This window comes from Quercus lobata, chromosome 8, assembly GCF_001633185.2.
Source record: "Quercus lobata isolate SW786 chromosome 8, ValleyOak3.0 Primary Assembly, whole genome shotgun sequence".
Lineage (NCBI taxonomy): Eukaryota > Viridiplantae > Streptophyta > Magnoliopsida > Fagales > Fagaceae > Quercus > Quercus lobata.
The window spans coordinates 31,393,374-31,416,404 of NC_044911.1; the positions used below are offsets into that span (position 1 = coordinate 31,393,374).

Below are 23,031 nucleotides of genomic sequence, written 5' to 3' on the forward strand. Positions count from 1 at the left end.
TTTCCACTAGACACAAGTCGTGTCCTACACATGTGAATTAAAAGATACACATTACATTAATTAGATGTTACACACTATGTTTGTGTGGCATTTTTTTAGTATAAATTAAATTAACTGATAAAATTAAAAATATCCTAATACCATATGATAATAGAAAGTTAGAAAATTTATTTTGTACATAGAATTCCTATACGAGACGATATCTCTTATTTTGGATATATTCAGTGGGGGTATCTCATCACAAAAGATTTCGTTCTTTTCTGCAACTTTAATTTAGCGAAAAAAAGGACAGTCTGCAACTTTAATGCTTAATTTGTCTTCAAATATTAAATGCAATGTCTCAAACCTAATCTAAAGATTCCATTCTACTACCTATACTATAACTAGAGTAATTGGACATTTAGTAAGCATTTTCCCATATATATATATATATATATATATATATGTTGCCAGCCCAGATTTGTAGTATTGTTAACTGATATGAATTGTTTCCTTATTTATTTGCTCCTTAATTATTCCCATTGATAACCTTTTCTTTTCTTTTCTTTTTTCTTTTTAATTATTTTGATACAAAATAAAAATTCTATATTAACCTAATTATTTTGATACAAGATCGAATTTAAGTGTATATGTATGCAAAACTCCATTTTGAAAACTTGAACTCCGATCATTGCTTCTCACACTCCACGAACACTTATACTGGTGGAATGACTATCACGCCAAAGATGCGCGGTAGTCTTTTCTTTTTCTTATCCACGCTCTTTTGTTACTTTACTAGTAGTTTTAGGACCAAAAATTATTCTACAATTTTTTTTTTTATCACAACCCTAATGTGGCAGATTGTAAAAATTTAACTATCATTTACACATGTATCTACTATTTTTTATTTACCAATCACACTCTGTCACGTTATAGTTATAGTAAGAAATTGTGAAAAAAAATTTAGTCCTAGACTTTTTCGTTACTTTACTCAACTTTCTTATTTTTTGAACTCCATTACTTTACTCTTATTATTATTTTCAATATTTCTCTACAAGTCTCCCAAGTCCCAATCTCATTTCTTTGATTCTTTCTTCTCCCTTTTAGCCTTTCAGTTTTCCCAATTTACTAATTATTAAGATTAACTGACGTTTGACTTTCTATATTCTTAAAGCCAAGAGTCTTTTTTTTTTTTTCAAGAATAACAGCCAAGAAAAAAAGAGTGTAGTACGTTTTTTTTTTTTTTTTTTGGAAAGGGCCACAAGCAGGAAGAGAGGGAGAGAACACACTAACGCCACTCTGCAACTTTAATACTTAACTTGCATTAAATTAGTAATGTCCTAATTCTAATTAAGTATCCCGTAATAAATACAGGAGAATATGAAGATTAGATTAAGCTGTAGGAAAATATATACCTTTTATATGATTTTAGTCTTTTATGTGACTATGAATTTGAGTTTGATTTAATGACCAATTGGGAAGATAAGTTATATGATAGCTATATATATCCATAGATCTACACCAAGCATACCATGTAGTATTTCTTTTTTCTATTTTTGGAGAAACTATTTAGCATATTTATGACTTTTTTATGTGCCAAAAACATAACTTTTCTATGAATAAAAAGGAAATCCCACAAAAGAAAGAATCAGCCTTTTTTATTGTCTTTCAATGGTAGTAGAACTAATAGGCCACTGTATCTCATCCACTGGCATTTATTTATGTTTTTTATATGGGGCACAGATCTGGCTTTAGATAAATAGTGGAGCATCTCGGTGCTGACTTGGCTTCAGAAGAAAGAACCTTAATTGGAACATCCTTAACAAAAGCAGCATAATATTAATATATAATCGATATCAGTGGTCTGGACGAAACTGTTTATATTTCTATACCATCACAGAGGATCAGAAGCCAGGGGATGCAAATAATGTGAAGTGCACAAATTAGGTATCACTGTCCGAAATATTTTTTTTTACAGCAAAAAGATCAGTGCACTAATCTTACTGGTATTTGTTTTTTCCTTTTTTTTGTTTATTTCTTTTACACAACAATCTAAGCTCACCTTTTTTTTTTTTTTTTTGGATAATCATCTAAGCTCACCTTAATTTGTAGTACAATTCATAAATTTTGTCGTGACAACCGTAAAATAAGGCATAAAAACTTATTAAACTGACTTAAACAAATATAAACTTAACTTATAAATTATCTGTAACTTACACTTTACACCCTGACCAGGGATATGCTTTGACTCTTAAACATCAGAGGTTTCCAGGGACCAGGAGTCCTTCACAGTTCACCCACCATTGTCGGCAAAAATTAAATTAGGCAAATGCATGTGTTACTGTTACCTTTTAAAAAAAATAAAGATATAAAATTTTTCAAAACTTTTTTAGAATTATTTATTGGGAAAATTGTCCTTACAATTTTGTCTAGAATGTTCGCTGTCTTGGGGCAATGATTAAGGAGAATGAAATGTAATCAACTACCTTTTAGGAAGTAGGAAAAGTAACAAAAATTTAAATAACAAATTGAATTCTTTTATTGAAAGTGAGTCGATTATCTTAAAAAAATAAACAAAATACACAAAAAAATTCAACCTTAAAGTTTGATTGTACGAAAAAGTGTGAGTATAAAAAATTGGTAGGATAAATACATGTGTTTTTGGTAAAAATGACGAAAAACAAGGAAAGTAGAAGGGTAAATAACAAATTACTATTATACATTTATTATGAAAAGTAGAAAAATGCAAAATTAACACTTTTTTTGATAAGGTTTTCAATGCCACTTATTCCTCCCTAGTTTGGAGAGGGTAAAAAAAAAGGATGGATCCATAATGAAAAACTTTACTCACCTCATTTTCTTTTTTCTCACTTTGTAATTTCATATTTTGTATCATTGTTTTTCACCCAACCAAATATAGCGTAAAGGCTTACCTTAGGACAGGGACAGGGATAGTGGGAACGTTAATTTCGTTTTTGGTTTGAAAAAGCTTGGACAAAAAATGAGCCAATATATATAGTGAGTGGGAGTGGGAGAGGTAGGAAGTCAAAGGGCAGCAGTAGAATTCGAAAAACGTAGCCGTTAGAGACATGGACGGCCTTAACAAACCCAATTTTGCCGACAACTAAATCCAAGTGGTCCCTTCGTTTTTTAAGGGTTGGGGTTGGAATGGGGGAGGCTGTGTCCCCTCTATTAAGTAGGAGTAATAGTCTAATACTACACTAGCGTGATTAAAACGAATAAATTATTCAAGAAAACATTCAACTCCCATAATTGAACGGATTCATTGAATTGAAAATTACTAAATTACAAAAAAGAAACTGAAACAAAAAAAGAAGCCGAAAGCTGAATCGACTGTTGTCACTTGTCAGTGTTAGAATTACATAACCGGTGCCACCTCATCTCCGATTCACAATCTTAACTCATTTTCCAAACTTGCTCTCTCTCTTCTTTCAGATAAAGAAAATAAACACACATTTATTGCATTCCACTTAGCTTCGAATCTGCAGATAAAACGCTGCGTTTTGGCTCTGCTCTGAACTCTGAGGACTCTTTTTAACTCTCTTTTATTGCTTCACTCGTACAGTACACATAAATAGAAACAGAACGGTACTACTTTCTTTCTCTCTTTTTTCTCGTTGATCTTAACGCTGCGTTTTTATCTCCGTTTCCCGAGGTCTGTCTCTTGCTTTTTTTCTTTTTTTTTCCTTGTGAGATTTAAAAATCAGTGGCAGTTATCATTGACACCAAAACGCAACGTTTTGGCTCTCTGGCTTTGGAGAGAGGCTTCTTGTTTTCTGAGGTGGAGTTGATAGAGACATTGAGGGGGGGGGGGGGGTAAAGAGTCTGAAAGTTTTTATGTTTTGTGTCTGTTTGGTTGCTGAGAAATTGAACTAAAATGACAAGACTAGATCCAATGCATGTTGCGTTTGGTTCTTGAGAAAATAGACGGAAAGTAGAACTAGATGATTTTTTTTTTCTTTGTTTATTTGGGTTCCAAATGCAAAATTTTTTAACTCTAATGAGTAATGACTGTCTTTTTAATTTTCATAGTCTGTTTGGTTGCTGAGAAAATTAGAATTTGAGTTTTGTTATATTTTTATGTATGTATGTATGTACATACATTCATACATAGTATGTTTGGTTATAGTAAAATTTTCCCTTTTTTGTATTGAAAATTCTCCACGCTCAATTTGGTTGCTGAAAGATGGAGCAAAATTTGACTCTTAAAATTGTGATGGTTATTCAAGTGGATTTTTTTTTTTTGCATTTTCTTGGCAGCCAAACAGATTATTTATGGATTCCATCTCTTTTCATTTCCTAAGTTTCAAAGTTTTTTGAAGGTCATTTATCTTTGTGTCAAGGATTTAACTAATTGTAGAGCAAAACAAGTTTTTTTTTCAGTGGTACTTTAGGTTGAGCATCTCTTTGCCTTATCCATTTTTTAAGAAAAATATAATTTTCTTCTGAAGTATCGAGTATGGATAATTCTGAAAGCTGAATATCTTATAGTTTTCTTATTATTTTTTCATCCACTTGTATGATTTTGGGACCAGGAAGTCTCAAATCAAAAGAAAATATTTTCTCAATTTTTTATTTGACTCAGGAATACTTTTGGGATTTTATGGAACACTTACTTCATCATGACTTCATGAGGCACTTTGGTCTAGTGTCTAGTTTTATCATAATGTTTTTTTTTTTTTCCTTCTTTCTAATTAAAAAAATTTCTATAGGCTGATCTGAAATCCGAATACCCTGTACATTTGTTTTATAATGGAGATATCATCCTTTTGGTAAAGCACCGAAAGCCAAAGGTAGCTTTAATTTAAACCATAATTCAAGACTAATGTTGTTATTGTTGTATTTTTTTTTTCCAATTCCTTAATGAAGAAGGGGGACTCTCCCCTTTCACTAAAAACAGATAGCGTCCAAGTTGGTGCCTTGTGAATGTTCTTCAGTTGTATAGTACCTGGTTATACATTAAAGCTCAATTTTGTTCCATCTTATGTTTTTTCAGGAAATTATCAGTTTGCTTTTTCTTTGAAGAGGGTACATGGCTACGCTTAAGGACATAGAAATGGCAGCAGCTATCAACTTCCTCACCGCGTTTGCTTTTTTTGTGGCATTTGCCTTTCTGCGGCTTCAACCTATCAATGATAGGGTTTACTTTCCTAAATGGTATCTGAAGGGTTTAAGGAGCAGTCCATCGAGGTCTGGTGCAGTGGTAGGGAGGTTTGTCAATTTGGACTTCAGGGCATATCTCAGGTTTTTGAAATGGATGCCTGCTGCATTGCAAATGCCAGAGCCTGAGCTAATTGACCATGCAGGGTTGGATTCTGCTGTTTACTTGAGGATCTACTTTGTAGGGTATGCTCGAAAAGATCATTTCTCTGTACCTTGCATGCCTGGCTATGTGATTTTGACTGTCATTTTTTCAGTCTAATGTTAGCCCATGGAGTTGAGTAGGTATTCTACCTTATCCATGTGTGTAAAAGTCATGGACTAATATATTCTGTCGAATAATTTTTTTTCCCCTGCATTGAATACCGTTTGGCACTGGGAGTATATAATGTATCAACCAAACTGTTTTTCTTTAAAACAATTTTGATTTGTTACTTTATCCTCTTTCACTGATTCTACCATTTCTGCTATTAAAGTGCAGATTAAAAATTTTTGTTCCTATTGCATTCCTGGCTTTTGCTATCATTGTACCTGTCAATTGGACCAATGGCACCTTGGAGCGCTCAAATTTAACTTATAGTGACATTGATAAGCTTTCTATTTCAAATATTCCACTTGGATCTCTTAGGTATGCAGAACCTTTTCTTGCTTTGTTATATCTTTTCTGGTCCTTGTATGTTGTTTTTTCTTATCTATCCTGGTCAAATGTTATTTATGAAATTTTTGTTGATACTATGTTCTGATTGTTCATTGTAGCAGTCCTGATTTCATTTACACTTATTAATAATGAATTTTCCAAACTTGATTCTTACATTAAAATTATATACTGTATAACTTTATTGTTTCAATTGAATTTTTTTTCTTTCTATCATCTTAAATTTTTATGGAAATCCACGGGAAAGTTGGAATGATGTGGCTAGACTAAATCTATGGCTTGGTGAGTTTGATACATAAATTGTAGCGCCCTTTTCCATTTCATGATGTTAAAATTGACCATTCATTTAACCTTTTATGAAAATGAATATTTTGAACTGTAAAGGGCCAAATAGAAAACTGAATCAAACATGAAGGATCCAAATGAAAATTTTGAAATGTAAAGGGTCAAAATAAAATCAATCCCAAACTTTATGGGCTAAGTCAAATTTAAACCATTCTAAACAATGAGCCAAAATTAACAAATTCAATCTATCTTTAGGTTTGCATCAAGGATCCACATTAAGTCCATAACTCTTGGCCCTAGTAATGGATGATCTCATTAAGTTGATCCAAGAGGAAGTCTCTTGGTGTATGCTTTTTGCAGATGATATAGTTTTATTGGATGAAACTAGAAGTGAAGTTAATGTCAAGTTAGAAATTTGGTGAAATGCTCTAGAATCTAAAGGCTTTCTATTAAGTAGGACTAAAACAAAGTACATGGAATGTAGTGAAAGTCAAAACATAAACAAATGGACTGTAAGACTTGATGGTCAAGAGATACTAAATAGTGACAACTTTTGATATCTTGGATCTGTAATTCATAAAGATGGAGAGATTTAGAAGGATGTGAATCATAGAATAAGAGAAAGGAGATGGAGTGGTGAAGTGCATCAGATGTATTTTGTGATCATAGAGTACTTATTAAGTTAAAAGGAAAATTTTAGAATACTACTATACAACCACCTATACTCTATGGTACCGAACGCACAACAAAACTGTAACTAGTATGAGAACAAGTAGAGGAATCTCAAATGAGTTTCCTATCACTATAGGTTTACATTGAGGATCCACATTAAGTCCATAACTCTTTGCACTAGTAATGGATGATCTTATTAAATTGATCCAAGAGGAAGTCCTTAGTATACACTTTTTGCAAATGATATAGTTTTAATGGATGAAACTAGAAGTGAAGTTAATGTCAAGTTAGAGATTTGGCGAAATGCTCTAGAATCTAAAGGCTTTCTATTAAGTAGGACTAAAACAAAGTACATGGAATGTAGTGAAAGTCAAAACATAAACAAATGGACGGTAAGACTTGATAGAGATACTAAATAGTGACAGCTTTCGATATCTTGGATCAGTAATTCATAAAGATGGAGAGATTTAGAAGGATGTGAATCATAGGATAAGAGAAAGGAGATGGAGCGGTGAAGTGCATCAAATGTATTTTGCAATCATATAGTACCTATTAGTTAAAAGGAAAATTTTAGAAGGTCACAATACAACCACCTATACTCTATGGTACTGAATGTTGGATTGTTAGGAAGCAACATATCCCTAAAATGAGGGTAGGTGAAATGGGATTTTTTTTTTATGACATGGAACCTCACCAAGGCACGACCTTTTTGGACCCAACCCTAGGGCGTAAAATAAGGGTAACTACCATAACCATATATCAGGTAATCCAGGAGAACTCTCAGTGGGTATTGAACCTAGAATGTCTAGGTCTACAACTCATCCCAAGTCTTTAGCCCCTAGATAAAATGAGAATTTTAAGATGGATAAGTAGAAATACAATGAAAGATAAGATTCGAAATGAGGAAACTCGCATAAAGATAGGGCAGCCCTATTAATAAAAAGATGAGAGAGAGTCACTTAAGATGGTTTGGTCATGTTCAAAAGAGAGTGACTGACTAATGCACTTATAAGGAAGAGTGAGTTGATTTAAGTTGAGGGAACAAAAAAGATAGAGGAAGACCAAAAAAACACATTAGCAGAAGTAATAAAAAAGGAAATGTCAATTTAGAAAGTAACAGAGAGTATGACTTTAGATAAAATAGAATGGAGGAAAATAATACATGTAACCGACCCTAATTAAACTGATGAAGATCCATGGCTGACCCAAAATTTTGAGACTAAGGCTTTTTGTTGTTGTAAAGGTATATGATATATATCTATAACAATACATAACAAAGTTTATATATATATATATATATATATATATATAAATAATAGGCTAACAATGGGCAACACTAAGGTTGGACTGTCAACAACCAATTACCAATCGAATGTCCAGCAGAATCCGATTAAAGTGGACCAAACTAACATTAGTAGTTGAAGTTGCACGACACCTAGACAATCAGTCTTTTTTACCTTTTTTTTTTTTTTTTTTTTTTTTTTTTTTTTTATAAAAAGTTATTGCATAAAACTTTTTATTTTCTAAAAAATTTCTTTCCAAAAAAATTGTACAGATACACATCATGAGATCAAGAAATTATTCTTACTAGTTTTCATTTCACCACATTTATGGGTTAGAAAATTAATTATGTTTCCAAATATCCTAGGCAACACCAATCTCAAGCTCACCTACATCACACTTATGGCCTACTGTTTTGACAATTTGACTCTGAATATTACACACCTCAAAGAAATGACTAAGTTTTTTGAAAAGATGGAAATCCTTTAACTTACAGGAAATTATTGCTAAATTTATGGGGTACATAAAATTAAATGTCAGAAATCATTTTCCTATATTTAAAAAAAAAAAAAAAATCAGAAATCATTATCCATGAAATTGAATTTACCCCTACAACATCCCAACTTCCACAACGTCAATTACATAATCCAATTCATGGCCATATATTGCCCCATGGGCAGGGTTGGTGAAATTACTTCATGGCAAAGAATTCAATTAAGGGTGCTTACTAACATGAGAAACTTAGTTTCACAAATGCAATAGCTCAAGAGAGAGATGAAAATAATATGAGATTAGAAGGGTGACAAGAATCCACAATATGGAAAAAAACATCTTAAGAAATATGGAACTTTATCAAGAAGGAACATTCAATGGACATAATCACTTAAGCAAATTCAAACCTGTCCTTAATAGCAAACCACACATAGCAATGCCTAACTTGGAAATGTATAAAATTAATTATTATTCACTACTACGGGCTCCAAAGATTCTGTCAAAGACTCGTTAAAATTTAAATGTAAAGCCCTAAAGTTCTAATACCATTTATTTTCTGAAAAGAAATAAAGCATGCATCTTGAGAATATGTGGATTTGATTAGGTAAGGTGTGACAGTTCCCAATGATTCCCATCAATCCCTGCTAGTATTTAAGATTGAGGTTAGCTCTTACTAGTTGATTTGGGGTTGGTGAGGCCTGAATCAAAGATAGGGATGGGGATTGGCATAAAGAACTTGAGAGAGAGAGAGAGATTAAGGAGGAGTTGGTGGCTACCAATATGGAAGGGAGGTGGTATGTGGTGTTTCCCCTGCATTGAGCAGAAATACTATGTACTTTTTCATGGAGAGCACTAGGGCAACTTGAAACGAGAAGAAATAAATAAATAGTGGGTAATCAGGGTTAAGACTATTTACCAAAGTGCTCCTACTTAAATTACTTATTAGAAATTAGGGAAAATATTTTAGTTTTGCCCAAGTAGTACAATATAAGGTTATATGCTAATTAAATTTTCTTTCAATATCTAATAATCAATTAATATTATTAAAATAAAGAGTATTAAAATTTATGGGATGTTACGTAAATCCAGTCTTTCAAATCATTAGTTTTGGCCTCAGTTACCTTTTCTTATTTTGATGGCTACCTCTCTTTTTCCTTTTTTTTTTTTTTTTTTTTTTTTTTTTTTTTCTCTGTTTTTTTATGAGTAATCTTGATGGCTTCCTCTTTTGTCTGACAAAACCGTAAAGATATTAAGGATTGTCTGTATATCTTTGCTTTCTTGGTTTCAACTTTTAGCATATATATTACAAGGCAACTGGTGTACTGGCCTATGGAGTGGACACTAATACATCACTGTATATATCAACTGGTTCTTAGATTTGACCTAGTATGCAACAACATTCTAATGAAAATTTTCAATTAACTTTATCTAATTTTTGTTGCAGATTTTGGACCCATTTGGTAATGGCTTATGTTTTTACCTTCTGGACATGCTATGTTTTGAAAAAAGAGTACGAGATAGTTGCATCGATGAGGTTGCATTTTCTCGCATCAGAAAAACGGCGTCCCGATCAGTTTACAGTAAGTTCAAACTTTTTGTATCATCAAACTAATGGGATATGGGCCAAAGGCCAAGTCCCTGTAGCATGATAATGCAGGTATAGCATCTGAATGGGTGGGATGGGGGTCAGGCTATCAGCAGTTCAACAGCTTAGAAAAATGTGATTATTTTTAGGTGTCCCTTGCATTTCTATAGGTTCCCATTACTTGTCATTATATATGAAAAAGGGGGGGGGGGGGGCGCGGGGGGTGAATAGCTGTATAAGTGCAGTCAAGTATATAACCCTTTCCATGTGCGCTATGAGCTTATATATATGGGGAAGTTAATTTCTTTAAGCTGTCTCAAGTACCTAAATGATGGGTGGGACAATCAGGAGTAGTCAGATGTTGGATATTTATATTTTTACTTCAGTTAAAGGGCTATGCCAAGTTGCCAACCCTTGTATTTTGAGATCATATTCTTTCTCAGGATTGTAGTAGGCTATAGGTCAACATTTAGTTTACATGTTGATATATCTTATATTTAGTTATTCTGTTGGGTGCAGGTACTTGTAAGAAATGTGCCACCAGATCCTGATGAGTCAGTTAATGAGCTTGTGGAACACTTTTTTCTTGTCAACCATCCTGAACACTATTTCACCCACCAGGTTTGATTCTGTAGTTCTCCATGTATAAAGCGTACAAGTACCTGCATAAACTAAAATCAACTACATAAATACATATATAGATGCATACTCACACACATGCATTGCAGGCATCATAAATGCATACAAATGTAAGTGCATATACTCCACACGGAGACACATTCATTGACATGTACACCCATGCATACATCTTGAGTATCACAGTCATAGTTTGAAGCGGCTGATACAACTGTTATATGAAGGATGCAAATTTTGTTGCTGCACATGTTTATAATCCCCTTTTCTACCTAATTGGTGTGCGTCTCCAGTTAAAGAACAAGTATGGGTTGTAATTAGTGTGATCTTAATGTGAAGTGCAGTTCTGTTACCTATCAAAAAAAAAAGTTATTCTCATTACTATGGTTCGATGGATGTTGTATCATCTTGGACGACTATACCCCAACCAAGGAAATTTGGGTGATTGGTAATGAGATCATCTATATTTATAGTCCCTTTCTTGTGTTCTTGGAAAAAATGGAGAACACTGTGGAGACTGGTTTCCATTTTTTTTTTTTTTTTGGGTGAATGATTTCAAGGGAATAGTATTAGCTTTGAGGTATAGATAATTTAGGGAAAAGGATAGCCGCATTTTTTGCATGTCTCATCTCCATTGACCATATCATTTTTTTTTTTAGTGGGGTCATGTGGGGGAAGAGGGGGGGGGGGGGGGGGAAGGTTCAGAATGACCTTGAGAGGGTAGATAAATACAAATGCTTATCTATGTTATCAAACCTTGAAATCAGGGGTGGAGCTACATGTTATGGTGGGGTATGAAAATTTCTTTTTACTATATAGAAATATTTGATATTTTAATAATTAGCAGCCCCCAAAAATAGGACTTGGCCCCCCCCCCAAATATTTGTTTCAGTCCAATAATGTTCTTAAAAAAATTGTCCAATTTGTCTAGTAGTTATAGAGAATGTATTGTTTCTCAAATTCATTTTTTATGGTAAAATGCGTTCTTGTATCTCTTAAAGTTTTGGATCATTCATATTTTTGAACACTTCTTTAATTCAATTGAAATTTTTTTACTCACAATGGTAGGCAATTTGGTAACTTCTATTGGAAAGGAAAATTGTAAGGATTTCACTATGGAAGATGGTGAAAGATTAATTTAATACTATGAAACATTTAATTTTAAGGATTTCATTATGAAAGATACTAATTTCTGTGTATGTGTATAGATACATATGTTTGTGTATGTGTATGAAAGTTTGTATAAACTAATAAATTAATAACACAAGTCGGCCCCCCCAAACAAAAATTTCTGGCTCCGCCCCTACTTGAAATGCACAAGTTTACAAACCAGTTACTATGTGAAGGATTATTTTTCTTTAGTTTCTTACCTAGGTTTATACATGCAGGTCGTTTACAATGCAAACAAACTTTCTGATTTGGTCAAGGAGAAGAAGAAAATACAGAACAGGCTTGACTACTATCAACTTAAATATTCTAGAAATCAATCTAAAAGGCCTTTTTCAAAGGTAATGCACCTGCTAATGGTTTGGTGCTGTATGTGATTCTTTCCAGATTTTTTTTTCTGTATCTAATTCTGATACCTTTTGGAGGGTTGTTTTTCATAGTCAAATGAAAAGAACAATTGCCATCATATTATGTCTCACCTTTTGTAACTAATGTCTTATGAGCAGACTGGTTTTCTAGGCCTATGTGGAGATAAGGTGGATGCAATTGATTTTTATGCATCTAAGATTGAAAAACTTTCAGAAGAGGTAAGCCACACTTTATTGAGCATCTTGAGTTTGCTTATGATAGCTTATTGTGACTTCCTAGAAAGAGTTAAAGTAATGGTTGAGTAGTTAAATTCACTTTGTTCTATCAGTTTAATTCTAATGTGATTTTAGTGCTCAAGGACCTTACTTGAGGAAAGTTTTTCTGTTCAAATGTGTTCCTTTTACCATTCTAGTGGCATGATTGCAATTGAGTTGAGAAAAAGCATGTTTGTAATACTATCTTTTTAATGAATAATTTTCAGATAGCCTCGGAGAAAGAGAAGATAATGAACAATCCTAAACATATCATGCCAGCGGCATTTGTTTCCTTCAAAACTCGATGGGGTGCAGCTGTTTGTGCACAAACTCAACAGTCCAGGAATCCGACTATATGGTTAACTGAGTGGGCACCGGAGCCGCGTGATGTATTTTGGGATAACTTGGCGATTCCATATGTTTCACTCACAATTAGGAGGCTTATTATTGCTGTTGCTTTCTTTTTCCTTACCTTCTTTTTCATGATTCCCATTGCGTTTGTACAAACGCTTGCAAACATTGAGGGTATTGAAAAAGCATTGCCTTTCCTAAAGCCCATAATTGAATTGTGAGTGTCCTCCACTTCTTTTTCTTTGCATTGCTAGGGTAAGAATATGGAAGGACTTCACTTACTTTAATGTCATTGTCTTTTTCACATTTGGCACATCATGAAAGAAAATAAAAGAATAAAACACACAGGAGGAGAAAATAGTAAGATATTAAAGGTTAGCTTAGCAGTGACACAGCAAGTCAGTTTGGTTTACTCCTGAGAAGCCATTCTGTACCATTACTTGTAGATGCGGTACTTAATCTGTGGTTTTCATTTAGCTTAGGGTTGTTTACTCATAAATGTAGTCTGTGGAATTTCCTTTCTGCTTGAAAAATTTTAGTTGATAGTCTGTGGTAGTTTGAGAGTGAAGACGGCATTTAGAAAGCTACAATGTTTCCAGATGTCATGTTTTGGGCTACCTTAAAAGTAGTTATATGGGCTCAGGCTAATTCCTGTGTGTATAACATAATTTTAAAAAATCAGTTACCACCTTTACTTTGATATGAAATTCATACCATTCTATTTCTTGAAGATCCTTCAATTTAGTTGTAATTATAAAAAAAATTGAATGGTGTTTGTTCATGATTGTTTTACCCTGAACTTGTGCAGTTGTTCTTTATGTCATTATCTACTAATATATACTAACAGACCCTATTGTTTCTTGCAGGAAAGGAATAAAGTCATTTATCCAAGGATTCCTTCCAGGGATTGCTTTGAAGATTTTTCTCATTTTTCTACCCACAATATTGATGATAATGTCAAAATTTGAAGGATTTATTAGCATATCTTTTCTAGAAAGGAGATCGGCAACTAGATATTACATTTTCCAATTTATTAATGTCTTTCTTGGGAGCATAATTACTGGAACTGCATTTCAACAACTAAATAATTTCATTCACCAGTCCGCAAATGAGTATGTCCTTTCCATTCATCTATTATGCATTATATTTTTTTTATTAAACATTTATAGTTGTGTAAAATATGGCCACCATGTGATTGTTGGAAGAGTCAATTTATTTTTTTGATAATTTGATAATTGGGAGAGGGGGATTTGAACTCTGTATGTCTCCTTTGGAAACACCAGGAGGTGCCAACCATGTGAGCTACAAGACTATTCGTATTTTAGTAGAGTTAGTATTTGTTTTGCTCTGATTAGCATTACCAGCTTTTCTTAAGCCATGGATATACCAATTTAATGTACATTCCAACTGTTGTTCTCAATTGCAATTTCTGAATTAATGACTTTTGATCCTTCCTGCTGGATGTTGTAGTAATATGGCTGCAATTAAGGTGCTCAGTACATAACACATCTTTGTTCATTTTTTTTTTGGCTAGGCAACACATCTTTGTTCATTGTAGACCATCTAGAGTCCGTTTTGTGTGTTATTTGCTAAAGGCAAGATTTCCCAGTGATCTTGATTGGCCTTATATCTATTTTTTCTTAGTTTCATTAATATGTGTCCCAAAACAAGACCTGGTTTCCTCATTAAAATTGATGGATTCTTAGGGAGAATTTTTCTGTATCTTAATATAATTTAAACATATGATAGAAAAAAAAAATTTAGTATTTTGCAGAATGTCTTTTATACCACTTATATGTTATAATTTATCATGCAGTAGTCTGGTAGTCTGAATTAATCTCTTATTTAAAAAAATATAAATTATCAAGCTCAATTTAGTTTGGTTCTATGCTTTACCATTTAAAGAAAGCTTTCTGCATCATCACTATTAATAGATATTTTGAAAAGCTTTATCCATCAATTTCAGTTTTTACTTAATGTTCATGACTTAACCCGTGCATAGATAATGGCAGATGTGACCATCATATACTACAATAAAAGCATTTTTCCAGCAGTTTTCTAAAGCAAGTGTTTCATCTATTTCCAATTTGTTGAAGTTTTCTGGCCTGTCTTAAAGCATACTATACAATTCTTCACCTCTTTGTACGACTGCCATAGGTTGATCTAGCATATTAGATGTGTTATTTACATTCTTCATATGCTCTCTAACTGATAGGAGAATTTTTATAATAAAATTGTGCAGTATCCCAAAGACAATTGGTGTGTCCATTCCAATGAAGGCAACTTTCTTCATAACTTATATAATGGTTGATGGGTGGGCTGGAGTTGCTGGAGAAATTCTAAGGCTGAAGCCATTGGTAATTTATCACATCAGAAATTTTTTCCTTGTGAAGACTGAAAAGGATAGGGAAGAGGCAATGGATCCTGGAACTCTTGGTTTCAACACAGGCGAACCTCAAATACAACTTTATTTCTTACTTGGCCTTGTTTACGCCGTGGTGACTCCTGTCTTGCTTCCATTCATCATAGTATTCTTTGGATTGGCATATGTTGTATACCGTCATCAGGTAAATGTAGCCCATTATTATTATTATTTAAATGAAGTATTTTCATATGTTTGTAATGTAAGTATAGTGATAATTTATTTTCTGATCTGATAAGCAAGGAGGAAATACTGTTTAAGCATTTGTCTCAATTTGCATATGATATCGTACTTGTTTATCCCTTTTGCTAAATTCAAATTGAGGCTTTTTTTTTCAATACTTTGTGTGTAGTTGGGAACCTCAAACTGCATACAAAGGTAAGCTCAAGTAAGAGGAGTGTATTACATGCTCAGTTTGTTTTCCAGTTTGGGGATTCATAAATAGTTGATAATTGAATTTGTGAAATGTTTATTTTTATGACTGGTTTTCTCTTGGATGTTGGCATTCATACTCTAGAGTGGCAGCTTTTTTCTTTATTTCATACGCAAAACATCTGAAATGGTTGTTGGCTCTATCACTTCAGGCTTTTCTGTCTGGTGTTTACTTGCTCTTTTATTTGAACAGGCTGGTGATATGATCATTCTTTTGAATTTACATTTAGTTTTAAAAATAAATTTTGCAACCAAAATAATCAATATAGATGCATATCTGATGAACCTTCTTAGTGTAAAGCATTAACTGCACTTGGTCATAATGCTGATGAGTAATTTAGGCCTGCCTGCTAGAAGTTCTGCTATATATTGCCAGGATTGATGGGGAAACTTTCCTCTGATGAAACTCTTGTATGAAATCTGCAGATTATAAATGTCTACAATCAGGAGTACGAGAGTGCTGCTGCATTCTGGCCTGATGTCCATGGGCGCATAATTGTTGCCCTAGTTGTCTCACAGTTGCTACTGATGGGATTATTAAGTACAAAAGAAGCTGCTCAGTCAACTCCACTGCTCATTGCACTCCCTGTGTTAACCATATGGTTTCATATCTTCTGCAAAGGCCGTTATGAACCTGCTTTTGTTAAATATCCATTACAGGTTTGTGTATGTTTTCTTTTTGTTAATGTCTGTTGCACACAACCTTGGAAACACAATTTCAGTTGTAATTTTGAAATCATGTTTTGAAAACACGATTTCACAAACTAACTAAAACCATGTTTTGAAGACACAATTTCAACTGATGTGGTGTACACACGCCATACACACTAGTGTGTAATAATCATTGCTCTTTCTTTTATTGGTGGATTGTTTGCAAGAAACAAATCATTGCTTTGTCTTACTATTGGGTTGACACCCCCTTTTTTCCTATTTATTTGGTCAAAACTTTTCTTCTGACCACCACTTTGTCATAACTTATGGGTTTTGTTTTCATCTATAATAGTTCTCTAACATTTTGTTTGTTTGACAGATTAATGTGAGCTTTTGAATGATATATCTAAAAATAATGTCAACATCCTTGTATTCTCTTCCTCTCCCTCTCCCTCCCCTTTCTTCCTTTTGTTTTTGGTCTTATACCCGTATTATATTTTCTTTTGGTGTATTTTTCAGGAAGCAATGATGAAAGATACCTTGGAACGTGCAAAGGAGCCAAACCTGAACTTGAAAGGGTTTCTTGAAAATGCCTACATTCACCCAGTTTTTGTGGAAGAAGATGATAGTGAGAATCATGCAGCCACAGAAGAAGAAGATAAAGAACCTAAGCTCATCCCAACAAAGCGACAATCTCGAAGGAATACACCTTTGGCCAGCAAACATAGTGGTTCGTTATCATCCTTACTGCCTGAAGCTACTGAGGAGCATTGACAGGACAGGCTTTATAATGTGACTTGGACTCTTCCTTCACTAATCAATATAAAATGTTTGTGGCTATAAAAGGAGGTGGTTAAGTGGGCAATTATACACGACAGTAGGCAAATTTAGTTCAGTTTCTAGCAAAACAAAATAAGTAAAAAAAAAGATTAAATGGGGGGGGGGGGGGGTTGTATACATAACTTAGTGTTGCAAGACATCAAATAATTAAATTAAAAAGACATATTTAGAATGAATTATATTTGAAATTCTTTTGCGGTGACATGACTTTAAGAAGCAACTTTTTTTTATAGAATCAAATCAATCCAATTGTGAGTTTGCCAACGAAGGTTTGCTTTAAACAGTAGAAAAATTTTCAATGACATAATATAAGGTATTTTTTCCACAATGATATTAAATAAATAAAAAACTGGATGAGTTTTTGGAAAGTTGAATGTTTCATTGGTAGGAAGTGATACCTTGAATACCGTACGAAGTGAAAGGTTAAGAAACAAAAAAAGATTTACTCGTCCTCTTCCCTTTCCCCAAAAAAAAAAAAAAAAAAAAGGTTAAGGGTCCATTTGGATACAACTGAAAACTGAAAAACACTATAATAAAATAATTTTTAAATATATGAATAATACCGTGGAATTCATTTTTAATGAAAATATTACTGAAAATGAGATTTGTGAATCTCATAAACAGTATACGGGACCTATTAAAACGCTAAAAAAAATTGAAAAGTCAAATATTACTTTTCATAAACAGTATATAAACAGTAGTCATAATAGTGAAATTTGTATCCTAAATGCGTGCCAAAAAAAAGAAAAACGCCAGACGCAGACGCGCTGGCTTTTCATACCGAATCCAAACTTAACCTAAGAAACATGTGTGGAAAAGCATTTGGTTATTTCTTAGTGGACAAACATTCTCTAAACGCATGTGCAAGTATAAGATTTACTCGGCGAATTAAAAAAAAAAAAAAAAAAGTAGAAAATACAAAAACCGTTCTCAACCTTCTCTATTTGTTTCTTCGTAGCAAAAACCCAAAAGAATCCACCTCTGCCTGACCTGCCTGCCTATAATAATAAATAAATAAAATATATATATATTATATATAATTACCTAAATTCCAGTCTTCTCTTCTCTCAAATTTGTACTCTTTCAAATTTCTCTCTCTCTCTCTCTCTGTTTTTTAAAAAAGAAAAAGATTAAATTGAATTGGACATATAAGAAGTCAACAAAAGTCATCAGATAATAAACGAAGTCATTCGGAGTCGGAGATGGAGGAGGTGAGCGCAGGGGCAGGGAGCGGAACGACGACATCAACGATAACAGCAACAACACCGTCCTTCTTGTTGCTCCCTTGGAATCTCCCTCTCTTGTCAGCCATCCTCGCCGGCGCTCTCGCCCAGTTCCTCAAGCTCTTCACCACCTGGTCCGTTTGATGCCTTCCCTTTTTATTTGCAATTGCACCACCACTATTTTTATCATTTCCTTTTCTTTTCTTTTCTTTTGTCATTTGTGTGTTTTGGTGGTTTAACACTTTTTTTCTGTTGTACAGAAACACAGAGTCAGAGAGAGTCAATGCATGCAAATTTATTGTTTTTTTCTTTTTCTTTTTCTTTTGTTTGAAAAACTTGATTGGTCTTGAAATTAATTTCTGAGCTGAGTAGGATTAAGAGAGGAGTTTGCAATAATGATGCACTTTGATTGATTGATTGATTAATTACTTGCATAATAAAACAGCACAATTTTTTTTTTTTTGTTTTTGTTTTAATTTGGAAATAATACTACCTCACATTAATTAATTAATTAACTAATTTTGAGTTATGTGTTTCTTTGCTAGATATCATCAGGTATAAAGAAAGGAGATGGGATACCAAAAAGATGCTTGATTCTGGTGGAATGCCTTCATCCCATTCTGCAACCGTCACTGCTCTAGCGTTTTCTATAGGTCTCCATGAGGGAACTGGGGGATCCACTTTTGCCATTGCTGTCGTCTTAGCATGTGTTGTATGTACTCACTCACTCACTCACTCACTAACCAAACCATTTTTTTTTCCCTATCATTCTTTGATCATCTACTTCTACTCTTATTGCCTGATTATTCTCAATTGTTACTGATTTTTGCTCTCACTAAAATTACCCTTTTGTAAACCAATTAGCAAGCTCAGAATTGCAGCTATGAATTTCACTTTGAGTGCTTCTATTTATTCAATAATGGAGGATATTAGGGATCTGGGTTTCATCAGTTTTAACCATAATTGCACCTTGCTTCTAAGCTGCCATTGCCATTGTTGTAGAAGAACTTTAAATTTGTAATTAAAGTCCAAAGTGTCAACCTTCTGTGGAATTTCAAAACACCATGTCCCCTAATTCCTTGTTTCATGATATCATGAATCTTCTCATCTTTTTGTTGTATCTCATCATTTTGAGAATAGGTTTAGTTTACTCAGGAATAGTTACTATAACTTCAAGATGGACATGATTGATTGTTTTAATATATTTTGCAGGTGATGTATGATGCCACGGGGGTCAGACTTCATGCTGGTCGTCAAGCGGAAGTAAGTTCCTCATATAAGTCTTCAAGCTTCTACTTTGTTGCCTGCTTTTTAGCTAGTGAGGAAAAGTCCTTTCCTGATTAAAATGTCTTTGTTATATTGTTTTCTGTGATTCTTATATGGTTCTCATTGCAGTTGCTGAATCAAATTGTGTGTGAGCTTCCTTCAGAACATCCTTTATCCAACATAAGACCTCTACGAGATTCACTAGGGCATACTCCACTTCAGGTCTATTGTAATCTTGCTGCATTTCATTTCAATTGTTGGTGTTTCTCTGGTAACATTGTTCATGTCTTTGGTTGTTGATGAGTTAATTTAAAATCACGGGTTCTGCAGTTTTCAACTTGACTATGATATTATTGTCACTGAATCTGTTGGAAGCCAATCATCCTAAGGCGTAAATGTTTGCACCAGTTCATTATGCTATATGTGATCTGATGCATGTTTTAAAATTTCACAGCTGGGATGGCTTGTCAATATAAAGTATAGAGAGGACAAAAAGATTTGCAATGTTGGTTGAAAACTTGAAATAATAAGGAAATAGGATTTTCAAGAACAATTAAGCAATAATAAAATCCCAAGATGAATTGGTTCTTTGGGTAACCAAATTTACAATCCCAATAAAGAACTAGCGTTTTTACTTCGAAGGAAGGAAAAACACTGATATCGGCTTATAAAAATAGGGATTTTAAAAAAACTGAGGAACCTGATCATCCTGGCCTGACCTATTTCAAATGGTTTCACTCACCCAATAATTCAGTTGAGTATAGGGTCCTATCTTATCAACCTGACTGAATCCTATTCTTTTAGCCCTATCCTCTGCCACTGCTCCTTACCCACCTCACCTCTTGCTGCCCCGCACCCTTCTGACCTACCTTGTCGACTCCCCCCACTGTTGCATCCTCCTGGTCCAACCACCAAATTCCCTCATCTGGCATCCTTGTCCCCACTTTCTTCTACTCTCACCACTGTCAAACCACTCAATTGATCTTCAACAGATTCTCACCCTGCCGATGTTAAAGAAATGTATGTTTCCTAAGACTCATGTTTGTGCAGCACTCATTTCCCGTTTTCTCATGGAAAACCTTTCAACATGTTCTTCTCTCTCTTTCTCTAGGTTGCTAAGTAACCAGTTCACTGTTCATCATTTCCCTATTTTTGTGAAGTAGGAGGGAAGTAGTTTACAGGGTACTAGGTAAAAGGAAGGAATATTATTCGCCATGTATGGATTCAATCACTAATATTTGTCTTATTTTCTAATCCCACTGTAAGGCCTAAGACCAAACATTATTGGTCATATTTGATCTAAACAAGAGTACCTTAACAATATTCCTCACATGGTCAAGTAAAGGTACCAAGGGCAAAGTTGAATGACCATTTTGTTATGAGGGAGAAGCTAAGTAAATTTAGTTCTTTTTTCATATAATGATCTCTAGGTACTAATAATATTTATATTTGGTCTGTAACAGGTTGTTGCTGGTGCTGTGTTGGGATGCATAATAGCATATCTGATGGGAAATTCGAAATAGGATATCAAATGACCAATATTATTTCCCTTGTCACGAATTTGGATACATGTAAACTGCATACTTGTAATCTGGTTACTCTTATAGTGAAACTACTTTGTTCATGGACTCTTATTCAGCTTTATCATTTGAGTTCCTCTTTTGTTCATCAATCATCATTCATAACTTTGTTCAGCATGATCAATAGGAAATACAGATGCAGTATATGAATCCATATTGGCCGGAACAAGTGGTCAAGAAAGTTATGAGTTGTATTTTACTATAAAAGGAGACTTTGAGGGAGGGCTTAGAGTCAAACATTTTATTGTTGCAAAATTATAGCCGGAAATAATTTGGCAGACTTTCTCAATGTGCTAAAATATATTCCACATCACAAGACAGCTTGTCACTAAATACTTGGTGCAACTTCGGCGCTCATTGTAGAGTTTTCTCTCCTTGTGAGTTCAACTGAAGGCTTGTCCTTGCTCTCAATTCTCTTATATTCATGTTACCGTCTTGAATCTTTGTTTGATGCTTTTTATAAGCTCTCTCCTTCTGTTTACATGGTGTCTACCGTTTTCATCAGCTGTCACTTGGGGATATTTGGGGACTAGCATAGTAAGGGGATAGAGTATAGTAAGTTAAAACGCGTTTGAAAGATTTTTGCAAACTAGCATCTCGAGTATTAGAAACTCGAGTTCCATATAAAACTCGAGGCTTAAAAACTCACTTCCTACTTGCTGAGTTAGACTAGTTATGCCACATAGATCTCGAGTCTTAAAGACTCGAGTTCTACAAAGTAAAATAGAGTCTTTAAGACTCGATTTTCTTTGGGAAATACAATTATGCCACATAGATCTCTAGTCTACAAGACTCAAAATTTAATTAAAATATACTTGGATCTCGAGTCTTATAGACTCGATTTTTGCTAGACAAAATTTTATAAAACATAGATACGCATCTATAAGTCACTGAACACTCTTTCACCCATAACACTTAGCCTTTAACACTCAGCCTCACACTCCTCAGCAACTCACTGCCTCACTCACCCGTAACACTCACACTTCTCACACCACTGGTCTCTAATCTCACACCATATTGCCTCTCTCTATCACTGCTCCTCCCTCTCAACAAATTTACGTCTCAGGTAAGGGTTTGGATTTGATTGTCATTGCAGTTGGGTATTATTTGTTGTTGGGTGGTGAAATTCATGCCCTTCCAATGAATTGTAATGAAATGGGTATGTAATTCATGCTATTTGAATGTGTAATGAAATGACTTTTTTTGTATTGGGTATGAAATGGGTATGTAAATGTTATAGGTATGTTATTAGATAAAATCTTGTATACTTTTACAAGGATTTTTTTTTTTTTTTTTTTTTTTTTTTTTTTTTTATTGGGTATGAAATGGGTAATCTTAGCATGATCGAAAAAGGATTTGAGTATGAAATGTGTAACGAATGTGTAATGAAATTCATGCCCTTTGAATGAATTGGAATTTGTACTTTGTGTAGTTTGACTAGAAAAAAATGTTTTCTAACTAACATAGTAACTTGACTCTAACAGGTTCACAATGACTATAATTGATATAATCCTATACTGCAGTGGTCCGAATGCGAACAAGGGATTTCCATTTGAAGGGCTGAGTATAAAGTGCTATTATACTCAAATTGATCGTAGGTTGAAGACCCTTGATGAATTGAAGATGATAGTTATGGAAGAATTATGTGTAAATCCTACTGTGCACAACATACAAATTACTTATCATTCTCCACATGAAATCCTGAAGCACCAA

At 33.8% G+C, this 23,031-nt stretch overlaps 2 protein-coding genes across 7 annotated transcripts; both read left to right on the top strand.

The window, feature by feature from the left end:
* Positions 1 to 3,369: 3,369 nt before the first annotated feature.
* On the top strand, positions 3,370 to 17,343 carry LOC115958202 (CSC1-like protein At3g21620). Of its 6 annotated transcripts, none has more exons than XM_031076597.1 (12): positions 3,370 to 3,588; positions 4,997 to 5,346; positions 5,642 to 5,788; positions 9,990 to 10,125; positions 10,650 to 10,751; positions 12,152 to 12,271; positions 12,437 to 12,517; positions 12,781 to 13,121; positions 13,771 to 14,016; positions 15,147 to 15,471; positions 16,185 to 16,418; positions 16,929 to 17,343. In XM_031076597.1, exons 2-12 carry the CDS (start codon positions 5,033 to 5,035, stop codon positions 17,181 to 17,183), a joined length of 2,301 nt encoding a protein of 766 aa, XP_030932457.1. In that variant the 5' UTR covers positions 3,370 to 3,588; positions 4,997 to 5,032; the 3' UTR covers positions 17,184 to 17,343. The 6 variants fall into 6 exon arrangements, with proteins under 6 accessions (XP_030932457.1, XP_030932456.1, XP_030932460.1 ...); XM_031076596.1 differs by having other exon boundaries at positions 3,576 to 3,655; XM_031076599.1 differs by lacking the exon at positions 3,370 to 3,588 and adding an exon at positions 3,680 to 3,781.
* Positions 17,344 to 18,315: 972 nt separating this feature from the next.
* On the top strand, positions 18,316 to 21,410 carry LOC115954850 (uncharacterized membrane protein YuiD-like). Its single transcript, XM_031072810.1, has 5 exons — positions 18,316 to 18,606; positions 19,028 to 19,184; positions 19,685 to 19,735; positions 19,868 to 19,960; positions 21,202 to 21,410. The coding sequence occupies exons 1-5, from the start codon at positions 18,452 to 18,454 to the stop codon at positions 21,259 to 21,261; spliced, it is 516 nt and encodes a 171-aa protein (XP_030928670.1). The 5' UTR covers positions 18,316 to 18,451; the 3' UTR covers positions 21,262 to 21,410.
* The last annotated feature ends 1,621 nt before the right edge of the window (positions 21,411 to 23,031 follow it).